This window comes from Antennarius striatus, chromosome 13, assembly GCF_040054535.1.
Source record: "Antennarius striatus isolate MH-2024 chromosome 13, ASM4005453v1, whole genome shotgun sequence".
NCBI classification, from domain to species: Eukaryota; Metazoa; Chordata; class Actinopteri; order Lophiiformes; family Antennariidae; genus Antennarius; species Antennarius striatus.
Window position 1 is genome coordinate 5,955,951 of NC_090788.1, and position 21,842 is coordinate 5,977,792.

General features: G+C 42.7%; 1 protein-coding gene across 2 annotated transcripts in view; it reads right to left on the reverse strand.

Moving 5' to 3' along the window:
- Nucleotides 1-21,842, reverse strand: part of abr (ABR activator of RhoGEF and GTPase) — an 84,808-nt gene that overhangs the window by 60,353 nt on the left and 2,613 nt on the right. Inside the window, exon 1 of one of the 2 annotated variants that reach the window (XM_068330327.1) lies at nucleotides 8,663-8,983. The exons of the other annotated variant lie outside the window; for it this stretch is intronic. Within the exon in view, the coding sequence (XP_068186428.1) occupies nucleotides 8,663-8,723 (61 nt within the window). The 5' untranslated portion in view covers nucleotides 8,724-8,983. Of the gene's footprint in view, nucleotides 1-8,662; nucleotides 8,984-21,842 lie in introns of those variants that run through there. 2 annotated transcript variants of the gene reach the window in all.

Below are 21,842 nucleotides of genomic sequence, written 5' to 3' on the forward strand. Positions count from 1 at the left end.
TAGGGCTTCAAATTGGATTTGATTTTGAGAAGGAAGCAACGCTTCCCAAGTGATTGACGAGACAAATTTGATAACAGATGTTATAGATGTTCAGAGGACATCCTCTGAACAGTCATATGAAACATATTGGATAAGCAAAGAAAAGGGTGACAAACCTGTCATTTATGGAATGGTTAAAAGGCGTAAAACACACCTGCAAGGAACTTAATTCCCTTGTAAAATTAAGTTCTACAAATGATTAGTGGGGAAAATAAAACAAGAATTAGATTATAAATTACACAATGCTATCACAGTCATCTCTTGGAGGTTATTGGGTTTTCTGTCTGTTAGGATAATAAACAGGGATAAAGTGAAAAGAAAAAAAAGAATGAATGAAGCAGACTAATGAAGATATATTAAGTCATTGACGTCTCTGTGGATTTAACAGAGATGTTTTTCACGATCTGGACACATGATCAATCCGATGACGTACGCAGTGATGTATAGATCGAAATAGAATTGACTAATTATATTAATTTCCCATAAATACAGGATGTGTCAATCACCAGCAGAGGTTAGTGAGTCTATGTGGAGCTTAGAGAGGTGTGAATGTGTCACAGTCGCCTCCGACAAGAATCCAAATGTGTGCCACCTCTGTTTAGAACAAAAGGACACGATTTTGTGTCCATCGGATGTCAGTCATGCTAAATAATGCTAAATAAATCAGAGGCATGAAGGCCAGTGAGTGATCCACTTGAGTTGGGTTCTTTGTTCCGTTCCTGCCCACCCCCCGGCTCGATCTAGATGACGATGTGTTGACTCCTCATATAGAGCGGCTGTAATTCCACTCAGGAAACGCTGTGGAGACTTTAAATGTCAATGAGCTGCAGGAATCCCACACACGGAGGTTCAGACTGAGAAGGGGAAGGGGAAGGGGGAAGGGAACGCCCCTGATTCTTGTGTTTTTAATGGGGAGATATTAGAGGAGCTGCCCCTCAAAAATAAAACAAAACATCCAACACGGACAGGTGAACTCAGCTCCCACTACAAAAGCAGCAATAATGATGCTAATGAAGACGTGTGTTCATCATCCACAGCGGGTCTTTCCTGGGGGAGGAGAGAACGAATGAAAGCCGGTATTGTCCCTTTATATCTCAAATGAAAAGAAAATTCCAGTGGCACATATCTTCCCATGCCACACGTCTGTAGGAAGCGAGCGATAAAGACCCCTCCTTCAGGAGATCCACCCCCAGTCCCCACCAACTAACGTTACCATGGATACTAACCACTATACATTGTAATTAGCTGGCCTGGATCCCCAAGGCTCTGACTGGTTGGATGCAACTCACTGCTCCCATAGATGAGGACGAGCACCGCCGCACGTGGGGCCCAAAGCCACGTCTGTTAGCATCACAGAAACACAAGAGGTCATGTTCAAGTGCTGACACACACACACACACACACACACACACACACACACACACACACACACACACACACACACACACACACAAACAGACACAAACATCTGCACAGCACTTAATAATCCACCATATTTTGTCTCACACCTGGCTCTACTCTCCTTGTCCTCGGTAAAAAACAATTCACTCCTCCATGTGCACTCCACAGTTATTTAGTGCCAACGCAAACATCAGTAGCACTCTCCGCACAACTTCACGGGTTACGTTCTAATGGGAAATGGATCAAACCCTGCAGCGAAACAAAAGAGTGGATCCATTAAAATGCAAGAGGTTGTCGATGGCCCTCAGGGCAAAGCGCAGCAGGGATGGCGGTGTCTATTTATTGCCCCGTGCAGCCCAATTAGGTGAATATGATGCTGATTAGAAGCAGTAGTTTTGGTACACTCTAGGTATGTCAGGAAAAAGCTGTGCTCATTTGTGGTAATGTTTCACTTCACAAATGAGCATCTGATATGGATAGATTTCACCGGCGGGAGTGAAAGGGAGTGGAAATGCCCCGTGAGAGTCCGTGTCAGCGAAGACGCCGTGTGGAAAGTAACTGGCCCAAAAAAAAAAAAGGTATGAAGAAAAAAACTGGCAGAGTGAGTGAGTTTCTAATCTTATTTTGAAAATTACTCCTCAAAAAATGTCCTCCTAATCACTTAATAAATTTAATATAGAAACCAAAAAGTGTGCCAGTTCATTGTGTGAATATCAGCTTTCACCAATGTGAACACTCTTGCACACGATTGCACCATACCATGCCGTTAAAGCTAAAATCCCGAGGCCAAATGGTTACTGCTGTAAAAGCTACCACCGGTTTCAACACAGCCTTTAAAAAACTTATTTGAAAACAAGATTGGAATAACTGCACTAAACCTTTCTTTAATTCGCACAGATGAAGGACAAAGAGTTTGAAACTCTCTGTTCCTGGAGATCTGACAGCAGGAGTGCCAGCGTTAAGAACTGCCTGACCTGCATAGAGGAATGACTAAACTACGTGGAGATTGTTGGGAAAGATGTTTTCGTTCTAACTCGTAAAAGGCCTCTTACATATCTGTCAAACTCTACACACCATGTTGGAAAAACACAAGACAATCTGAGACACTAGGCCTTCTGGGATTGAGGTGTCAATACAACCACACACACTCTCCTGATTCAGTGTAGGTCCATCTCCAAAAGGGTGGAGGCATCACCTTGGCAGTCGTAGTCTTGAATGGTGCTTGATTGGGGTAAACAAAAAAAATACGTTTGCAAATGTTTTTCAAAAATCCTTTTAATTTACAGTTGAAGGAAAGAAGTGTGCAACTCTGTTGCATCATTTCAGCGTCAATTCTTCTCTACCAGGTTTGCCCTGAAGGAAACCACACCGTCCAGTCCTCCCATAAACATCTGAGGTCATTAATGAGCTGCGTTGTGTTGGTTCACCTGAATCTGAGTGACTGGTCTCTCCAGGCGGCGTCCATCAAACCTTTCAACTCATAATGGCCTCATCTCCCTTTCCTGCCCCACCTCCTCTTCCCTTCCCTTCCTCTCTCTCTCGCTCCACTACCCTGAATGCTTAATCACGGCTCCAGCCTTCTGGGATCATGTAAACATGCAACACGCACCATTGGCCGGGACGCCGGGATTACTCTCTCCTGATTGGCCAAGGGGAAAGGTACATGGGTGGAGAATGAAGAAGGGGTTGGTGGTTACCATAGCCCTGAAGGATGATTTCTGTCCCACCACCACCTACACACCCACACATCCACACAACCACACACCCACATACACACACACACAGACGAGGCACCTGCCCCTCAGGATATGGTGAAGATCCCCCAAGACCCGCCGAACACACCAAGACACACGACACACACTCACACATCAGGCACAACAAAGGATTTTCACGACTTCACCCACATGACGATATCGCTGAAAAGAATCTCACTAATGTTGTTATTTGAGGTGATTTTTGATATTTTTATGTCAAGAACAGTAAAAATAATTCAATGTTTTTCACGTTTTTCCAAAAGACAACTTTATTAATTATTAAACTCTTAAATAAATGTTTATTCTGCCGGCAAACATTCGGTTTGCAAACATCTGCCTTCTTTTTTATTCATATTTTACACAGACTGCCTATTTTTTGGGAATCCAGATTATGAATCCTCACCAGTAGTTCTATATGTTTACTTGTAAAATGTAAAATGCAAGATACAAAAGCAAATATGGAATAAGAGGGAAACCATGACACGCTTGTTGACTCAGCGTTACAACTGAGTCTTCACACACACATTGCTGTGGCTTTATAATATGAAGCAGTCGACATCGATGTGGCTGAGGGGAAATGCCAATTTATTGTAAATGCTGACATAACAAAAAGCATCTTATTTTCTAAATCAAAGTCAAGCCCCTGAGCCATCACCACTTTTCAGGACTCCTAGAACAAACCTGTATCTCAAGAAAAGTCTAGTGCAAAAAAGCTGAATATTTAAATTTGGCTTTTTATTTCAGATTAAAGTCGTGCCTTTCCTTTGAGGCCAGACACAAGTTTTTCAGTTCAAGTCTTTAATTTCAGTCTCTCTCCTTTTGATCCCCTCCTTTCTCCAACATCACACCAATTCTTATGGTTGTTTAGGAGAAACAAACAACAAGCCGATTGGCTGATAACAAACCTCTTACCAGGTCCAATAATCCGCGCAGAACAGCAGAGATGAGGGTATTACGTAACTACGCCGCTTCAGGCTGACTCAGATTGTTCCTCCCGCTTGTGTGTGAGGGCGCAGACTTAAATGTCTGTTTCTATAGTTACGGTACAGTGAATGGAGGAAATAGCATCTATTGATCAGGATGATAGAGGAGCTTGCAAGGGAGGGAAAACAATGATTCAAGCCTTGAAATACAAGGACACATCCCATTTTTAATTCCTGGAAAGCACATCCTCACACTCTCTGCACCATTACTGGACAGAAACAGAGGCTTATTTATAATAATGACTATAATTGTGCAGCTAAAGAAGTCCTAGAATAAACTGATTAATGATTGTATGACCAAACAAATCCAATCTTCACCCAGACGAATCGAGCTTGTTTCTCGATTCGTCTGGGTGACATGTTCATCCTCAACAGACATAACAGTGGAATACAACAGCTGCACCACTTCTGTTTTATTTCAATACTTTTAGCCCATTGATCATAAAATTCACAAATTGTTTGATTCTGAGATCTGATAAGAGTCGTTAAAATGTGGCATCTTTGTAGAGAAGCAGAGATTTAAGCGGTCAGCTTGGTTTTGGAGTTTTCTGAGGTCAAGATACGAATGGCATGTTTGGAAACACTTTTAGATCCCATCGATCTGGACTGGTTTCCGCCGGCGCTGATGGCGAGGCTACAAGGCTGTTGAAACGGAGGGAGGCAGAGGAGAAGGGAGGTGGGTGGTTTGGTGAAAATAAATTTTGTATGATGCGATAAATGAGACGTCCCAGTTGTGTTAAGATCCCTTAAGAGTCTCAGCTGGGAAGACATCCAGAATCTCTTCGCCATGCACCTGTTTGTTGAGGCGAGCGGCTTGACAACCAATTACACGCTGACGTTTAACACTCTGAGACAGAACAGACAATGGGTTTGGAGTTGACCGGGAGCAGCTAGCCAGCTCCTGAGTGGAACCAGACCCAACGGCCGACAGACAGCCGAGGAAACACATCTGTGGGAGATGAAACGGGGAGGCGGATCCAAAACACTGTTAGCACCAGTGCCACGTAAACTATTTTACTAATGGAGCGCAGTCTGAACCGTCACATGAAAATGTTTAACACATATCAGCATGTCATTTTGAAGAAATTTGTGATTTGCAAAGAGAAGAGTGATTTTAAGCTATTTTTAAAGCATGCAGGCCTTTGAGAACAAATGCCTTACACTTAAGCGTTCATTCAAGGTCACTGCTGTTTTTTTGACTCACATTCCCTCCAAAAAGGACTGGATTTGACAGATGAATCAATACACATTTCTCTACAGCTTCTAATGAGTGGGCGCTCTTTACAACAGCCCTGGATTATTTCTCCCCATAAACATGTTATCCCATATTACCATGTGCAAATACTTGAGATTATCCAGAACATATTAACACTTGACAGACTCTACATCCCATCTATTTCCATGTGGCTTGCTGGCCTGCACTGAAGTGGTCCTACATATGCTGACAGGATGTACAGACATCAGGATTGATTTATTTTTAATGCTTGCTGGGAGCTACACTCATATTCAAGCTTCCCTTGCCGCGACTCGGATTAGCAAAAATCATTTTGGCATACATGTACACGCCGCTGCGGCTCTGCAATACCAAAATGCTCATAATCTTAATCTTAAATAATCTAGTTTTCCTGTTGCTTTGAGGCACCAGAGTAGAGTCTGGCTAACTCCGCACATGCTGACCAGAATAGCTGACCAGGTACTCCGACTGTGGAAATGGGGCTTATGATCTGAATTAATATCGTACAGGAAGTTGGAAGCAGTCAAATCAAGCTACATGTTTTGATAACTGGGAAGAACAAATTGACACTTTAGACTGAAGGACACAGTGGTACAAAAGCAGTAGTTGGAAACAGAATGTCAAGTGCAGAAAAACACACTGAAACAACAAAGAAATACAATACACAACACAGCACTTACCAAAGAACTGGTTAAAGCAAGAAAATCGACACCACTGAAATGCCTCTACAGCTGAGATAATGGGTTAAAAATCCCTTTACCTCACTGCAAAATATAATAAAACCGATAAACCCCCAAAACACACAAGTACAAAAAATTAGCAGCTTCTTACACTAAGAGAGTCTGAAAGACAAGAAAGGACCGGATGAGAGGGGAGATAAGTTGGTTGTGTTGAAGTATTTGCAACTGACAAACACACACATGCACACAAATGCACTAATAGCCGTCTGGGAGTCTACCACTTATGCTGCTGCCTGGACAAATGTGGCAGAAAATGACTGATGAGAGGTCTGGACTGGAGATGGTTTGGGAGTGTGTGTGTGTGTGTGTCCACTGATGTGACTAGAGCTTTTGTAGATGTTTTGGGGTTTGGTTTTGTTTTTTTATGAGGATAATCTTGTGATTCATGCATGTGTGTGACAACGTGTGTTGACTGTAATTAAACGGAGACAAGAAGACACAGAAGAGAAACGCCACCGAAGTTCCCCGATCAGCTGTGGTCAAACACAGAAGGTCTCGCGGGGGAACAAGGCGGCTGTGGCTTCAGCATCCACTTTCTCCTCACTGAGAGATGCTAAAGTTGTGTGGACGCTGCTTAACATTCAGCCATTAAAACAGCTGTTAGCATCTGAAGAGAGAGAGCATGCAATTACAGTCAGTAGTTTGGTAATCCACTGCATTGCTTGATAGGAAAGGTGGAAGTGGGCTTTCTCATGTTAACAGCCAGGTGTGAGTAATCTTCCACATAAACGCACTAGAGCCCTAAATGAATAGGCTGATTCAGGATCAGTGCGGTGGCGCTGAGGAAGCGTTCTTATCATTAACCCACCAAAAGCTCCCAGAAGCAAAGGTTTATTCTTATTCCCTCAAGTGGAGGAAAGGGTTCAGTTCAGGAGCGTTTGACGTAGCACCATACTTATGTAACACACTCATGGATACTCAAAAAGACACACAAGTTTATGGGATAAAGGATGAACAGAAAGCAAAAGAATGATGAAATGATGGGTGCATGGAAGGGATTGGCCTTTTCTTTCAGAAGAGTAAAGCTGTTGTAATGTTAATAGTCTGGCTTCTCTGTGCAAATCCAATTTTGGGATGTGTTCCGTTTCTAGTTGATGCAATGCCAGAACCAAAGATGCCATATTCAAATAGTACATGTATTATACAGTATATCCCATGGTTATTTGATTTCCATTAACGTTCAGTGCTGATGGCCTTATCCTTTTTTTTTTTTTAAAGAGAACTAATGCAGGGACTTCAGTGCTGAGACAAATCATTGCCATGATGCATTCGCAGGCAACCCAACAGAAGTTCAACTGGAAAAAGCCAATCTTTAAAAAAAAACAAAAAACATGAGACCATCAGAGAGAAAATGAACTGTGACAAATAAATACATATCAGGGGAAATACACCATTTTATTTTAGGGAGTCAGATGATTAGATCAATACTGCTCTCATTTCTGGAGGGAGACCCAGCATGCAATTAGTTCATCTTAGCATAAAGACAAGAGCATGAGTCACATGAGAAATGGTAGTTTGTTAGCAAAGGTACCAGATTCAGCCCTCATTAGGAGGTGCTCAGAGTTTTACAACTTTACCCTCATTTCTCAGCAGACAACCACCACAGGCTTGGTGTCTCTTCCTTCTTGTGGACTGGAGGGGAAGATCTTTTACTTGTTGGTTACACAACATGTAGGTGGAAAAAGAAGCAAGGGGAAATATATCTTTTCCCCGTTTCTCCAGGGCTAGTGTATCTAATAAACGTCATGCAGGTATTCTAGATGTTTGGAGTGAATCAACACGACTAACCGTGTGATCAAGTTATAGTTGAGGATATCAAAGTCATGGATCGGAGGGGTAAGTCTGTCTCTGACTGTTCTTTTCAAGTCTTTCTGAAAGTGATCATCATCATCAAATTACATGTGTGTTTCTTAACTGCCATCCCAAGGTCACACTTCTCTTGCCATTTCTGAATCTCACACCGAGTTCAGCAAAAAGACGAGCACAACAAGACTTTCTTTCTTTTCATATCACCAAAATCCCTCTCCCATTCACTCCCTCTGCAGATTAAGGGACGGTAATAATAGTGACACAAGCGAGCGCGTATCCCAAAAGGCTGTGTCATGTGTTCCGAACTCCCAAAACAAACAGCAAATCAAAGGCACACAACATCAGAGACTCCCAACTGCGCCTGATGGGATGCAGGGTTTACTCAGTTAGAGCAATAAAAGCATTTAAGCCACATTGTGGTGTTCGTTTTATCACTTGTTTCTCCTCATACCCTGAGGGCTGATCTGACGATGGCGTGCAGGACGACTCACGTTGTGTGTTAAATATATACCATCAGCAGCTCTTTAGGCTGGAACATGAAGTTCTACCTCCAGGTTGGACTGGAGGACTCTCCCACGCTAGATGTTCTGATGGTGAGCAGTAAAGACGCGCAAACACACAAATGGGAAGTGACAGCAGCACACAGACACACACACACACACACAGACACACGTCTGGATTCGGACACGGAGGGATACGTACTGCTGTACAGGGTGTCGATCCAGGACAGCCGGGGCAGACCCTGAGCGCTGAGGGGCTCCATCCTCCTCTCCTCTCCCTATAAGTCTCTCTGCCTCCTTCTTATTCACACCGCAGCTTTCCTGTCGCTACTTTCCCCGTCGTCTCCCGTCTTTTCCCCCTATCCTCGGAAAACAGCCTTCATCTCCACGGAGGAAGCAGACAGAATCATGAGGGGAAAATGTCAGAAGGCACCTCGGGGTGGTGGGGAGAGGGGGGATCCGACAGGCAAACGGACGAGACGAGTCGACAGAGGAGTGTATGGCTGAGCCGGGTGTGTGTGTGTGTGTGAGCGCCTGTATGACGGAGAAAACAACAGGCTGGAGACAACCACCGCCAACCGTTGCTAGGGAAAGGGAGAAGCACTCCCTCGCTCTCTTTGGCTTGCTCGCTCACTCCCGTCCTCCCTCTCTCTCTCTCTCTCTCTCTCTCTCTCTCTCTCTCTCTCTCTCTCTCTCTCTCTCTCTCTCTCTCTCTCTCTCTCTCTCTCTCTCTCTCTCTCTCTCTCTCTCTCTCTCTCTCTCTCTCTCTCTCTCTCTCTCTCTCTCTCTCTCTCTCTCTCTCTCTCTCTCTCTCTCTCTCTCTCTCTCTCTCTCTCTCTCTCTCTCTCTCTCTCTCTCTCTCTCTCTCTCTCTCTCTCTCTCTCTCTCTCTCTCTCTCTCTCTCTCTCTCTCTCTCTCTCTCTCTCTCTCTCTCTCTCTCTCTCTCTCTCTCTCTCATATGCTGTGAACGTGTCTTTGAGCCAAAGTTATTCTCCCAAACAAACCTGACTTCGTCAACCACTCACCTTCCTTTGTCTCGTTTGCCTAAGCAGGTGAAAGTAGGGTATTTTTATACTTCCCTGCATTTCTTAGATGTTAAATGACCAAAAAAATTTGCAAAAAATGACTGAAAGAAGAAGCAAAGTCAATTATAATGTTAAATTGTCTTTAGTGAAGATCCATATAAGCAGGATTGAACTTTCAAATCAAATTAAGAAAAAGTAATAACATGGAAAGAAAACTGGCGACCAGCAGGAGTTGATAGATTCCTTTAAAACGTTTTTCTTCTTCCTGTATTCCAGGTGGGAAACTTTAAATATTTTGTCCAGACACAGACAATTGAGTGTCAACTAATATGAGGATTATCAATTCTATATTTATATAACATCATTCTGACAGGTAGGGAAGGCTAAGATTTGCTTCTGTTTCCTTTTATGCAGAACGGGTTCGCGTCTGTGTGTTTTTTGGGGGCCATTGGAGTGTGATGGTTGTAAAATGATCAGCATCGCTGCCACACATAACAACACACACACACACACACACACACACACACACACACACACACACACACACACACACACACACACACACATACTGCTGTTCCATCAAACAGTCGTTCATTCAGCCACCGGCTCAGATGTCTCGTTTTAAGCTACTCCCTGCTTCAGTTCTTTGCCTCCCCCCAGTCTGCTCACACACGGACTGGATGAACATGAAAGAGACAAGTGTGTGTGTGTGTGTGTGTGTGTGTGTGTGTGTGTGTGTGTGTGTGTGTGTGTGTGTGTGTGTGTGTGTGTGTAGAAAAACTAGAGGTACCAAATGTCCCTTTGTGATTTAGAGGGAAATATATCATTTAATTCTGCTCAGTATATATACACCAATGATTTCCCATAATTCCTGTGACTAAATCCTATTACAAAAATACTTTTAGAAACGTTTTTTATATTTTGACAACAACCAGAAATTGAGTTAATATAGCAATGCTACCAAATCAATATATTGTCATTCCACAGTTTTACACTCTGTTTGGTTTCATTTATATTTTAGGTCTTTGTTGAATTTAAATTAGCGCCTCAGCTCGTCGAGTTCAATTCACACTCCTGTTGCGTTCAGGAACACAACATCAAACCGTCTCTGTTTATGAAGGTACTGCTGTAGAGATGAGCGGCATGTCGGTGGCAACAAAGCCTGAAACCCCTGTCTGGTCCCCCCCTCCTCCTCAAGTCACCCCCCTCCACCGCCCCCAACCAGCATGGGGGAAGAAAGAAGGGGAGGCAGAAAAACTTCAATTAGGACACAAAGGCTGACAGGAGGACGACCCCCCTCCTCCTCAGGCGAAAGCACCGGCCCCTGAGCACCCCCTCTTTGTCTGGCAAAACAACCCAATATGTCATGTGGAGGAGTCACACATACACACACACACACACAATCACACACACACTTACAGGACACCCCCAAGGCTCATCAAGCCAGAGGTCGTAACTGTGTGTTGTGTGTCAAGGCATTTAATGTAAGTCTGGGTGTGTTAATGCATCTCATGGTTATTAATGAATATAGATGTGTCATAATGAGGAAGGGATATCACAACAGTATGACAAACACACACACACACACACACACACACACACACACACACACACACACACACACACACACACACACACACACACACACCAATTAATGTAAAGGGAAATTTAAGTGGCACTTCATCAAAAATAGATTCACCGACTGTACAGCCTTACACATCATTTATCTTAAATCTGGGGCAAGAGTGTGTTTCTTTCTCTCTCTCTCTCTCTCTCTCTCTCTCTCTCACACACACACACACACACACACACACACACACACACACACAACTATAGCCTTAAAAATGTGTACTTCTGCGCACGCATCAGGGGTTTCTCTATCAAAAACTGCATATGAAGACAGAGTATTTAAAAATCTGAGAAGATAACTGAGCATTCTGAGGCTTCCCTGGGAGGGAGATTATTCTTGTTTATTCTCATAATCTCACTCAATCGATCAGTTTAACAATCCTGATCCATCTTTATCAGCTTTTTGACTATAAAAAAACCTCTACAGGTTCCATCTTGGGCTGTCATTGGCTCTCATCCACTCCGTGCTGAAGGTTAGAGGTCACATGTGAATCTCGCTCTATGTCAGCTGATCCTGTATTCAGTCTCCATGAAATCTCGCTGGAACGCGTGGCAGCAAGACGCCGCCGTGCACGACCGAACTCAAGGCCGTCCTGAGCGTTTGCCTGAATTCCTCCCTGCTGAAGTCTTCCATCATTCAAAGGGCAGTGCCAAATACACACACTCCACGTACGCTAACACACCAGGCTGCATATTACTCTTCTCGAAGCATCGCGATTGTGTGGTGATCAAATATTAATGGGCTGTCAAGCTGTGGAGTAAAAAGGGCCGTTACTAAGTGTCTCTGCAGCACTTTGAAAAAATAACAAAAAAACAACACAAACACCTTTGGTTCAGGTAAGAACAGCTGGGGGAGGGCTCATTCTTTATAAAAGGTCAAGATTCAGCAAGAGTGTATGTGTGTGTGAGTGTGTGTGTGGGTGTGTCATGTGTGTGTAAGTGTTTGAATAAAGGCCAAGCAGGAGGATTGAGCAAACAGATAAGATCTTGGCTTCAACTCATAATTTTAAATGTCAGGAAAATTAGATTATTTCTGTTCCAGGGAAGACGTTTCATTGCGTGGGGGTCACCTCCGGGACGGACTGAGTCTGAAATCACCTCACCCGGTCAGAGGTGGTGTCTGATGCCCCCCCCCCACCCCACCTCCACCCGTTTCCTCCCTCCCTCAGCTCGTCACGGAAACAACAAGGGGTTTCAGTGCAAAGGAAGTAAAATGTAAATGTGCAAAACTCCACTTAAACAAGCTGCTCCTGCACGACCCCCCAACCCATCCCACCTTAAACGGACGTCCAGCTCCGCTGATCTGTAAGTGCATGTGCCATGAGAGTGACAGGGGGCGGGGCTACAGACAGGAAGTAGACCTCTGTACTACCATTAGAGCACTGGAGCACAACAGAACCCACAGATATTATTCCAGCTAAATTAAATCAGTGTTGGCAAATGGAGAAGAAGAAAATGAGTCAATAATGAAAAGATAAAATTGATATAAATTGTTTGACAATAGACATAATAAAGCAAATCTAGTTTAAAATAGAATTTACATCTAAAGTGTGAGGCTGGAAATAAGAATAAAGAGCTCACCCTCTTTAGTGACTCTGCATTTAAACAAACAATGTTAATGCAGCATGCTAACAACCTCACAATGCAGAGGTAGGACTGCTGGGATGTTCTTGATTTGCAGGTCTTTGGTTAAACATATACATTATATATAGTATGCATCTGATTGAGGTGAGATATATCTAATACTAATAGCATAGCTGCAAATTACGCTATGTTTGAATTGAATTGATGTTATTAACTGAGCCAATTACAAAAAGAATCTTCATGATGTTCTAACATCATCAGTTACCTGTATTTACTGTGTTTGACAACGTTCTCCGGCTCCATAATTTTCAGACACGTCCTTTGTTTTGGGAGGGGTTGGGGGGTGGGGGGTGGCAGCAGAGATGAAAAATGACTATGCATTATTAAAAAGCCCAGAGTGCACCGGTGATGAGCGTCTGCTAGTTAAATGTGAATGCCTGAAATCATCTGGGGCGTGTTTTATTGTTTATTATCGTGCTCTGGTAGCTTTATTTATTTATTTATTTGAAGGTGGAATGAGGTGATGACACTCATCAGCTGCACAGATTGTCTCTACCTCGTTCCAGTCAGAGCAATATTATTTTTTAATTAATTCCATATTGTGAGTTTTGAAAATAAACTTATTGTCCTGCTATGAGGATGCTCTCTAAGGGATTCTCCATTACAGCCCAGCTCTCCTCATTGACGCCATTCTGACAGAAGGAAGCGTCTCAGCGTGTGTTCTGCATCACCATGTTTCCTCTCACCTCTCACTCGCTCTGGATCTCCCCCACAGCTCCTTCATTATTCAATTATGTGCAGCAACCCAGTGTGACATACCTGTGTGTCTGCTGCTTCTACATTTAACCGGCCGCCAATGGCTGATAAGATCAGGTCTGCTTAAACAGAACATAATCAAATGTCTGTTTGTGTCAAGGAGACGGACAGAAGAGGGGACAAAGAGATCCAGAGAAGTGTGTGTGTGTGTGAGAGAGAGAGAGAGAGAGAGAGAGAGAGAGAAAGAGAGGGAGGGAGAGAGAGAGAGAGAGAGAGAGATAGAGAGAGAGAAAGAGAGGGAGGGAGAGAGAGAGAATTCATTCCATGCCAGCTGAATTCACTTTGATCTATTGAGGTCAATGTGGAAATCATCTGAATCCCGCTGTGATTGGACAGACACCAGATAAACAGAAATGCCCCCCCCCACACACACACACACACAACTGATAAAGGAGACCGGTGGTACTGATATCTGAATACAGAACTACTGCCCTCTAGTGTAAGGATTGTGTCAACACATGTTCTTCAGTGGGGACAGAGAGCTTGATGAAGAAACGCAGGAGTGCCAATGGGAAAATGTAAGTTAAGAATTTGATTGTCAAATAGCTCAGTAATCCATAGATAAAGGTCTGAAGATGTCACAATCCTTCTTACATCACCGCACTCAGCTACACATAACTGAGACCACCTTGGTTTCCTTCACCTAGAAACCATCTTCCCGTGAAAAATGTTGAAATATTCTTATTCTTCTTTTCCTTTCGGCTTTTCCCTTCAGGGGTCGCCACAGCGAATCAATTTCCTCCATCTAACCCTGTCCTTTGCCTCCTCTTCTCTCACACCAACCACCTTCATGTCCTCCCTCATTACACCCGTAAACCTCCTCTTTGGTCTTTCTCTAGGCCTCCTCCTCGCAGTTCAAAAAACAAAGTTGAAATATTGAGTAATTAAAAAGTAACTAAAAAGCACACATACTTAATTCACATGTTAAGAGTCGTAAACCTAAAACCTGTAGTTAACCAGAATGACAGAAAGACAGAAAGATGGTTGTTCTGATGACAACATCCCACAATCGTTCATGAATTGAAATTAGATAAATGAAAAGCTGGCATTACTCAAGATGTCCACCTGGGGGCGAGCTAACACCAACATTCTGTCACACGTGCGAAGGGGTGCAAATCATGTGAGAAAACTTACCTGCAGACATCTGAATTATTTGAGTTCAGTATCCAGCAGTGACAGTTCTGGCCTAAACTTCCTTTAAAAAGAAGATTTAAATCTCTAACTGGGTTCCTACTCTAATTATTGGTGGAAATAAACAGCGTCTGATAAAATATGTGATATTGCTGCAGAGGCATGGGCTTGAAAGGTTGATGTGCGTCGTCACCAGGATACACAAAATTATGCATTCGTTCAAGTAATCTGTTTTCAGTGTTTTAAGGAATGTTTGCATCCGTTAGTTCACTGAACCCGAGAGTTATGTGGAAAAAAACTCATCTGTACATTAGTCATCAATCACAATTCTCTATAGTCTTTTATGATACGCCCAAAGATTAACAAAAAATGGCCACTAGAACACTGCCATCATCAATTTACTCAAGAAGGTTCGTGCTCTGGTTCGTGGACTCTACAGAGGGGAAGGCTTAACAGTATTTCTTCCCACCTCACCTCAAACTGCAGCAGAACAAACCAGCAAGTGTCTGCTGTGAACCTGTGGAGGCCTAAAGAGCCAGAGCAAACATTTAATGTCCGTAGAGTGACCTGTAACAACACAAACAGGACACGGTGTTGATTGCTCTCGGTTTGCATGCCAAGACTATCAAGCACTTACAACAATCTACCAACAAACAGCATCTTTTCCTGGAGTTCCTGAACAACAACAAGTAGCTGGATCTCAATGGGAGGAAGACAGCCATCTCCTGGAGGAATCGCCATCTATATATCATGTTATACCAATGCTTTTGAACCTTGACCTGTGCTGAAAACACCTGTATCTACGGTTTCCACACGGGGTTATCCACAAAGACACTCAATACCTACTTCAGGAGCTCATATGACATGAAACTCAAGCGCTTCTTTCCTTTCTCTTACAAGGAGTACAGCGTAGACAACCGACGAGCCAAGCTTTCCCTTCCAGAATGCCTCGGTCCAGAAACCAATGCTTTATTCTAATGCTGCGGCACAGGTAGAGAACTGAGTGGTTTCTATGACACCACTCATGCAAATCTTCCAGATCACGTATTTGGTTATTTTTGTCACTGGAGGAAGTGAAACGGGTGCACACGCGACAATAAGCAATGCACCGTGAAGGCCTTCGTATTCTTTGCACTTGCATTTGAAATGATCACACTTTGGAGTCCACCATGTTTCACAATTTTATTCCCTGCCGTCTCACTGATGACCAAAAATAGCTTCCTTGAGAAAGACAAAACTGGGACAGGGTGACAACCTGCCAAGAGATGACTTCTTGTAGCACGGAGTGACATTAACCTTGTGTGTGAAGGGCATAAAGGAGGTAAAGTCAGGACAAAAATCAGGCATCTATAAAAGCTAAAAACATGAATTTCCTTAAAGTAGGCCCTAAAAACAGTTTTCTTCTGGATACCATCTGATGCAGTAACACTGTCATTGTGTGAAATTCGCACACCAGCAGGGAGACGACAAAATCGGCATTCAGGGACAGTCTGATATTGTGATCACAACATGTGTGCCGAACATTTAGCGCACCATCCTCCTCTATAAGCATTTATAACAAGTTAGATTTCTATTATTTTTCCGGCTTGCCAAAGATTTCAGGTTGGAAAGCAAACTAAGAAAAAATTAGAAATTATAAAATACCACCCTTTATTATGGGTGGTGAATAATGTTAATGATATAATAATGATAGTATGGGGAACATGCTGTCATGTGCATCCATTGACGCTATGTGAGAATTGAATGCAAGGCATTGTGGGCCTTATGCACTGCACCTACACCCTATAGATTTTTAAGACCATAAATTTGCTCTGATTTCAGATTAAGAGGAAGTCCTTTCTAACGTTGACAGCGTTTCAGAGAGACGTATAAAGTCAACTGACAGGAAAACCACTATTGACACTGGTGCCTTTATTTTGCAGCGGCAAAACTCAACTGAAATGGAAACTAGAGAGATTTTCACATCAATATTGACTTTGTGTTTCCCGTACTTCTGTATTCCCCCGCGTGAAATCCTACCTCCAAGCTACGATCTAAAGACAGCAAAAATAGATGGAGCAGTTTTGTCTCTTCTGTAAAAATCAGATGGGCCGACTCAAGGGGGGGCATGGGACTACTTGCAGGGGATAAGGACACAAATACTGTACATGGCTCTCGTGTGCACTCTTAAATCCTGGCCTTGCATCTCACAACTCACAAATACACGATAAGGGATGACGCTACAATCCACACCTCCTCTTCTATCGCAGATGCATCCTGTCTGTGCAGCCACAGTGAGACCTTCATCACCAAGGTAACACGGGGACGAGTCAGTCCTCAAATAGTAGTATATAAAGCCTTCAAAGCCACCAACAGAATTTGTGTTCTGAGTAAATCTTTCATAGTCTCACTGTGTTGTGAGAAACCAGTCGTTTTGCTCATCAAGAACAGGATGACTAACGACATCTGAAAGTTAAACACGGACCAAAAGATGTTTATCATTGCATCGTGTTACACAACCTCCAGTGTTGCTTGGTGTGTTGGGTTTCTCCTCAGGCCTAATCTTTGATCAGACGGGGCGTCTCAATCAACATATCAAATTGCGATGTGCACATGTCTTTATTTTAAAAACTCTTCATAGATCTTAAAGGTCTGCTGTAGCATATCAGTGTCAACTGATCATCCATGCATTTAAACAAACCTGACTTGATGAGTTCTGTTTGAATGATGCAGCAAATATTAAAGTCCTACAAGATGACCCACGATACCCATATTATTTTCTTATACTGCCTATCCATTACATATAGGACTAATCTGAAGGCTATTGTTGTGACAGGAGCCATCCTAGTCTGGTACATGTACATATCTGACTTGCTCCAACCAGCAGGTCACTCAAGTCTTCTGAACAGGACTTAAGTGTTTGTCCCTTGGACTCAACAGAAGACAGGAACTGGTGATTTTTGACGTTTTAGAGTCTAATGTTGCTGACTTGTTTTATGTATTTTAAACATATAATTTGCTATGATCTAAAAAATTTTACAACATGCTCTTAGTGCTGTTATAATCATCTCTGAGTGCTTCACACAATGAGTCTGAGCCAACCAGTTTGGACTTGACCTGTGCCTGTATAATCTCTATGGGGGGGCAACAGGTGACTTATTGGGCCAAATTATTCCTGACAAATATAGATACAGTACTCAGATTATAAAACCAACCCGTTTTGTAATATATTTTGGTACTCTTTCACATAAATGGACCTTTCACATCAAAACAGTTTTCCAGCACCCAATGCAGAAAACACCTCCTATACAGACATTCAACCTCCTCCAGCAGTGAAAGGCACTATGGGTTTAATTTATGACCTGACACACAAAGACAGCATTCTGGAGAATCGATACACACCTCAGAATGTGGCTCATCACTCCTGAGTGATTTGGACTTTAAAAGGTTCATGAAGTGGAGGTGAAGAGGTGTTCTATGAGCACTTCATAGGTGATCTGACCTAATATCACACTCTCTCCAAAGACATCCTGCAAGTATGTGGTCAGGTCTTTATAACAGTGATTCATAAAGAGGGAAATGACCAAACTCTTTGAGGGATACAGGTCAGTTTGTTATGTATTGATCAAAAATAGATAACCAGCTAAAAAGTTACTACAAAATTCAACTACAAACTACACCAGACAAGACTGGCTTCATCCATGGCAGAGAAGAATGCAATGATACATGGAGGTAGGTCTACGTATATTAACATGCAGCAAGAGAACACGATTAAATACAAAGTCTTTTGTATGATAATTAGATGAGCTAGTAATTTCCTTGTAAAATGCATGCAGCTAAGACAACATTTATGAAGTGGGTTATGGCTCATAAATCCTAAATCACATGTAAGAGTGAATGAATGTTGCTCAGATTTTGGTGGTGGCGGTGGGGTTTACAGGGACACTGTCTCAGCACATTGCTTTTTTTCTATAAACATTGAATGAACAATTTTAATTAGCTTTAATGATTATAATGATCCTGAAATAATGGATGCAGACAGAATAGAATGCAAGATTTCACTTCATGTAGATGATGTATTAACATATATTACAGATCCTGACTCTGTCCTTGCATTAATGGAAAGTCTAACATTATATGGAGAAAGGGCACCAAACTAAACCTCCATCTGAATTTATTATTCTAGTAGGGTTCTGCTCACTCAACTTAAAAAGTTTTTATTTTATTGGCTAATCATGGTTTCAAATACTTAGGAATCATCATAACCCCTTCACGTTCCACTATGCTACATATTGTCTCTATTCAATAAAACAAAATATTAATTGCAGGCAAAAGAAAGGAGAAAAAGGTGATTATATTTTTTGGAGTGGAACATAGAGCTAAAAACAGGATTAAAATAAAAATCAATGATGATTAAGTGCTAAAATACATATCTAAAACCAGCTTTTATCCATAAGAGCTGTTTATTAGAATCATGTGATCAAATCTCCAATCAGCTCCGACATAAAATCCAATGACAGGTGATCTGAAAAGCATCAATCACATCATTACAATGCAGCGTTGTTGGGAAAATGCTGCACCCTGGCTTTCATGTGGAAATTAATTTAGTGCCACCCATATAAACATAGTTGGACACCACGCCAAACCCTCCATCCCCCATGGCAACGACATTCCCGATGTCAGCGACCTCTTCTAGCAGGACTATGCAGCAAAAAAAACAAAAAAACAAAACTGTTCAGGAACAGCTGAAGGACCAGGATGGTCTGCAGCAGGAATACACCCCTTATTTACCTTACCAGCAGGCAGGTAACAGGAGCTGTCACGCCGTTCAGTAATAACGCGTAGAACCCAGAACTACATTCACACGCCTGCTGTTCACTGAGGCAAAAGAGGCTGACATTTTCAATTAACAGGACCATGAGAAAGGAGCTAACACACCCGATAGTCTGAGATGCCGTTCACACCATAGAGTGCTAACATGCAATCAGTCTGACAGGCTTGGCTCGCCTGGTGCACATGCTCACAACGGGTCTGGGCACGTCCCGCTGGGGGAGAGCAGCCAACCCAGGGAAAGAAGAAATATGTGTGTCATATGCAACAACAACTGTAGAAGAGTGACAAGAACAGGTTGGATCACCGTTTCTTTTTTTTTCTACCCGGGTGTTGACTTAACACCTTCATTTACCAGGCAAACAACACTGACCACAAAAAAAACCCAACAACCCCAGCCTCACCACATCTCACCCACCTGCCCCGTTCCTCTCATCATACAGGGAAATGTGAACGCTGCACCGAGCAGCACTATGACACAGCATGTGTTGTCAGGGCTGCCTGGTGATACAGCTTCAGTGCATTACAGCAGTGTCGTGCACAAGTGCACATCCGTAGTGAGCGTTCAGATCGTTTGCAGTGACGGCCTGATTGCATGCAACAGAACGCCGTGAGAGGAGATCTGAGAGGAGACCCATGAATGCATTCCACTGTCATGTCATTCATCCCCTCACAAACAGCAGCAAGAGTGTGTGCTTTTAGACACCGAGACTTACATTATGATCAAATATGGCTAAAAAGTACCACACATCTGTTAATTCATAGACTTCCCCCATGATTATAACTCCACAGTCCAGAACACAAATACAGACCGTGTCCTTATAGTGTTAACATTTTTGTTAAGTCTCCTCCTAAACAAGTCTCCATGTAAAGTATAGCTTAAAATAATGACTAAATCAGGCTTTGCAAGTGTCAAATGCATAAGATTTAAATTTAATTTCTTTAACCCTCTAAACTCCTACAGATCTGCACAGGAAATTGTGGTGGACTCTGTATTGAAACAGCGTTTAAATCTCACACTGATATTTTCTGAGCAACCAGATGTTCACAAAGAGGAACGTTTCAGGTTAAATGAACAGGAAATAGTCTCTCCGTTGAGCCACGCTGTTGGCAATGAGACAACAGAACAAACCAAATGGCCGACGAGCGTCAGCTCTGAATTAACCAACCCCGTGACCTGAAAGGTAACCGTCACGTCGTTCCCGCCAGGTTGACGCTTTATCACCAGTTCAACTGTGAGTCATCGCAATTTCTTGTGAGCCCAGGAGAAAAATAAATAGCTCTGAGCAGATCAAAGATGCTGTGAACTAAAAATAAAGTTATTACACTCAAGGAAGGACACCTCATCGAAATGGAACAAAACTACTGCAACACAAACACCAACGAAAACGATTTTTCTTTTTCAGGCTGGCTCAGTCACATTTTTGGAGTCATCAAAAGTCCACAAATCTTTGGCGGTCTTGAAATAACAGTGAAATATTCCAGGTTTGGAGGAACTCTGCTATGAATCAGAGGTGATTCAGGAAGCAAATAGAGAGGCCAGACCAATGGCTTCATTCACACATGACCCGATGGGTGACCACTTCCCAGCAAACACCACGCTGCACAAAGACATCAGGATGAGCAAGACCCCTGGCATGAGCCCACCACTGTTGTGTAAAAAGAGTGTGGGAGTGAATGAAAGCAGCATCCCATAATACCAAGCAATCAAGACGGAGACATCTTGACGTCACTGCCTGAAACTGTCTTCCCACAACTCAACACACCCTCCATTCTTTTCAGCCACAATTAAGACGTTTCACTGATTATCAAAACATTAATATCCTACAGGACAAAAAAGATGGAAGCCATTAAGACCCCTTACAGTAAGAGCTTTCCTTTCCTGAGCAACATGTGAGTGGGAAAACACATCCTCCAACCCCCCAACAATGGAATGGAATCCAACCAGCGTTGTGTTTGAGATAGCACACTAGTTCTAGACACTGTCAGACTGAATCATGTGCAGCGGCTTTCTGTCACAGTCACATTCAGATCACCTTGATAAAGCACCATATTTCAACATATGTTTATCTTTAAATGACAGCTCTCAAATATGACATAAAAAAGGTTTTCACGTTTTTGCTTAATACAGTTTCCACATCCAGTCAAACAAAAGTCTTGCTCCACAGAGGAATCACCTGAATCCTGCCACCTGAAAATACATACTTTGAGATTATTCCTTCAGATACTGAACATTCCCAAAATCCTATCACAAAGTGAATCTAAATAACACATATAAAAACATGAAACCTCAGGCACTAGAAAAACACTCATGATACTGAGACAATCTTGGTCAGTATTGCCACACTTCCATGAGGAAGTCCAGAAGTATGACCACAGCTGATCCGT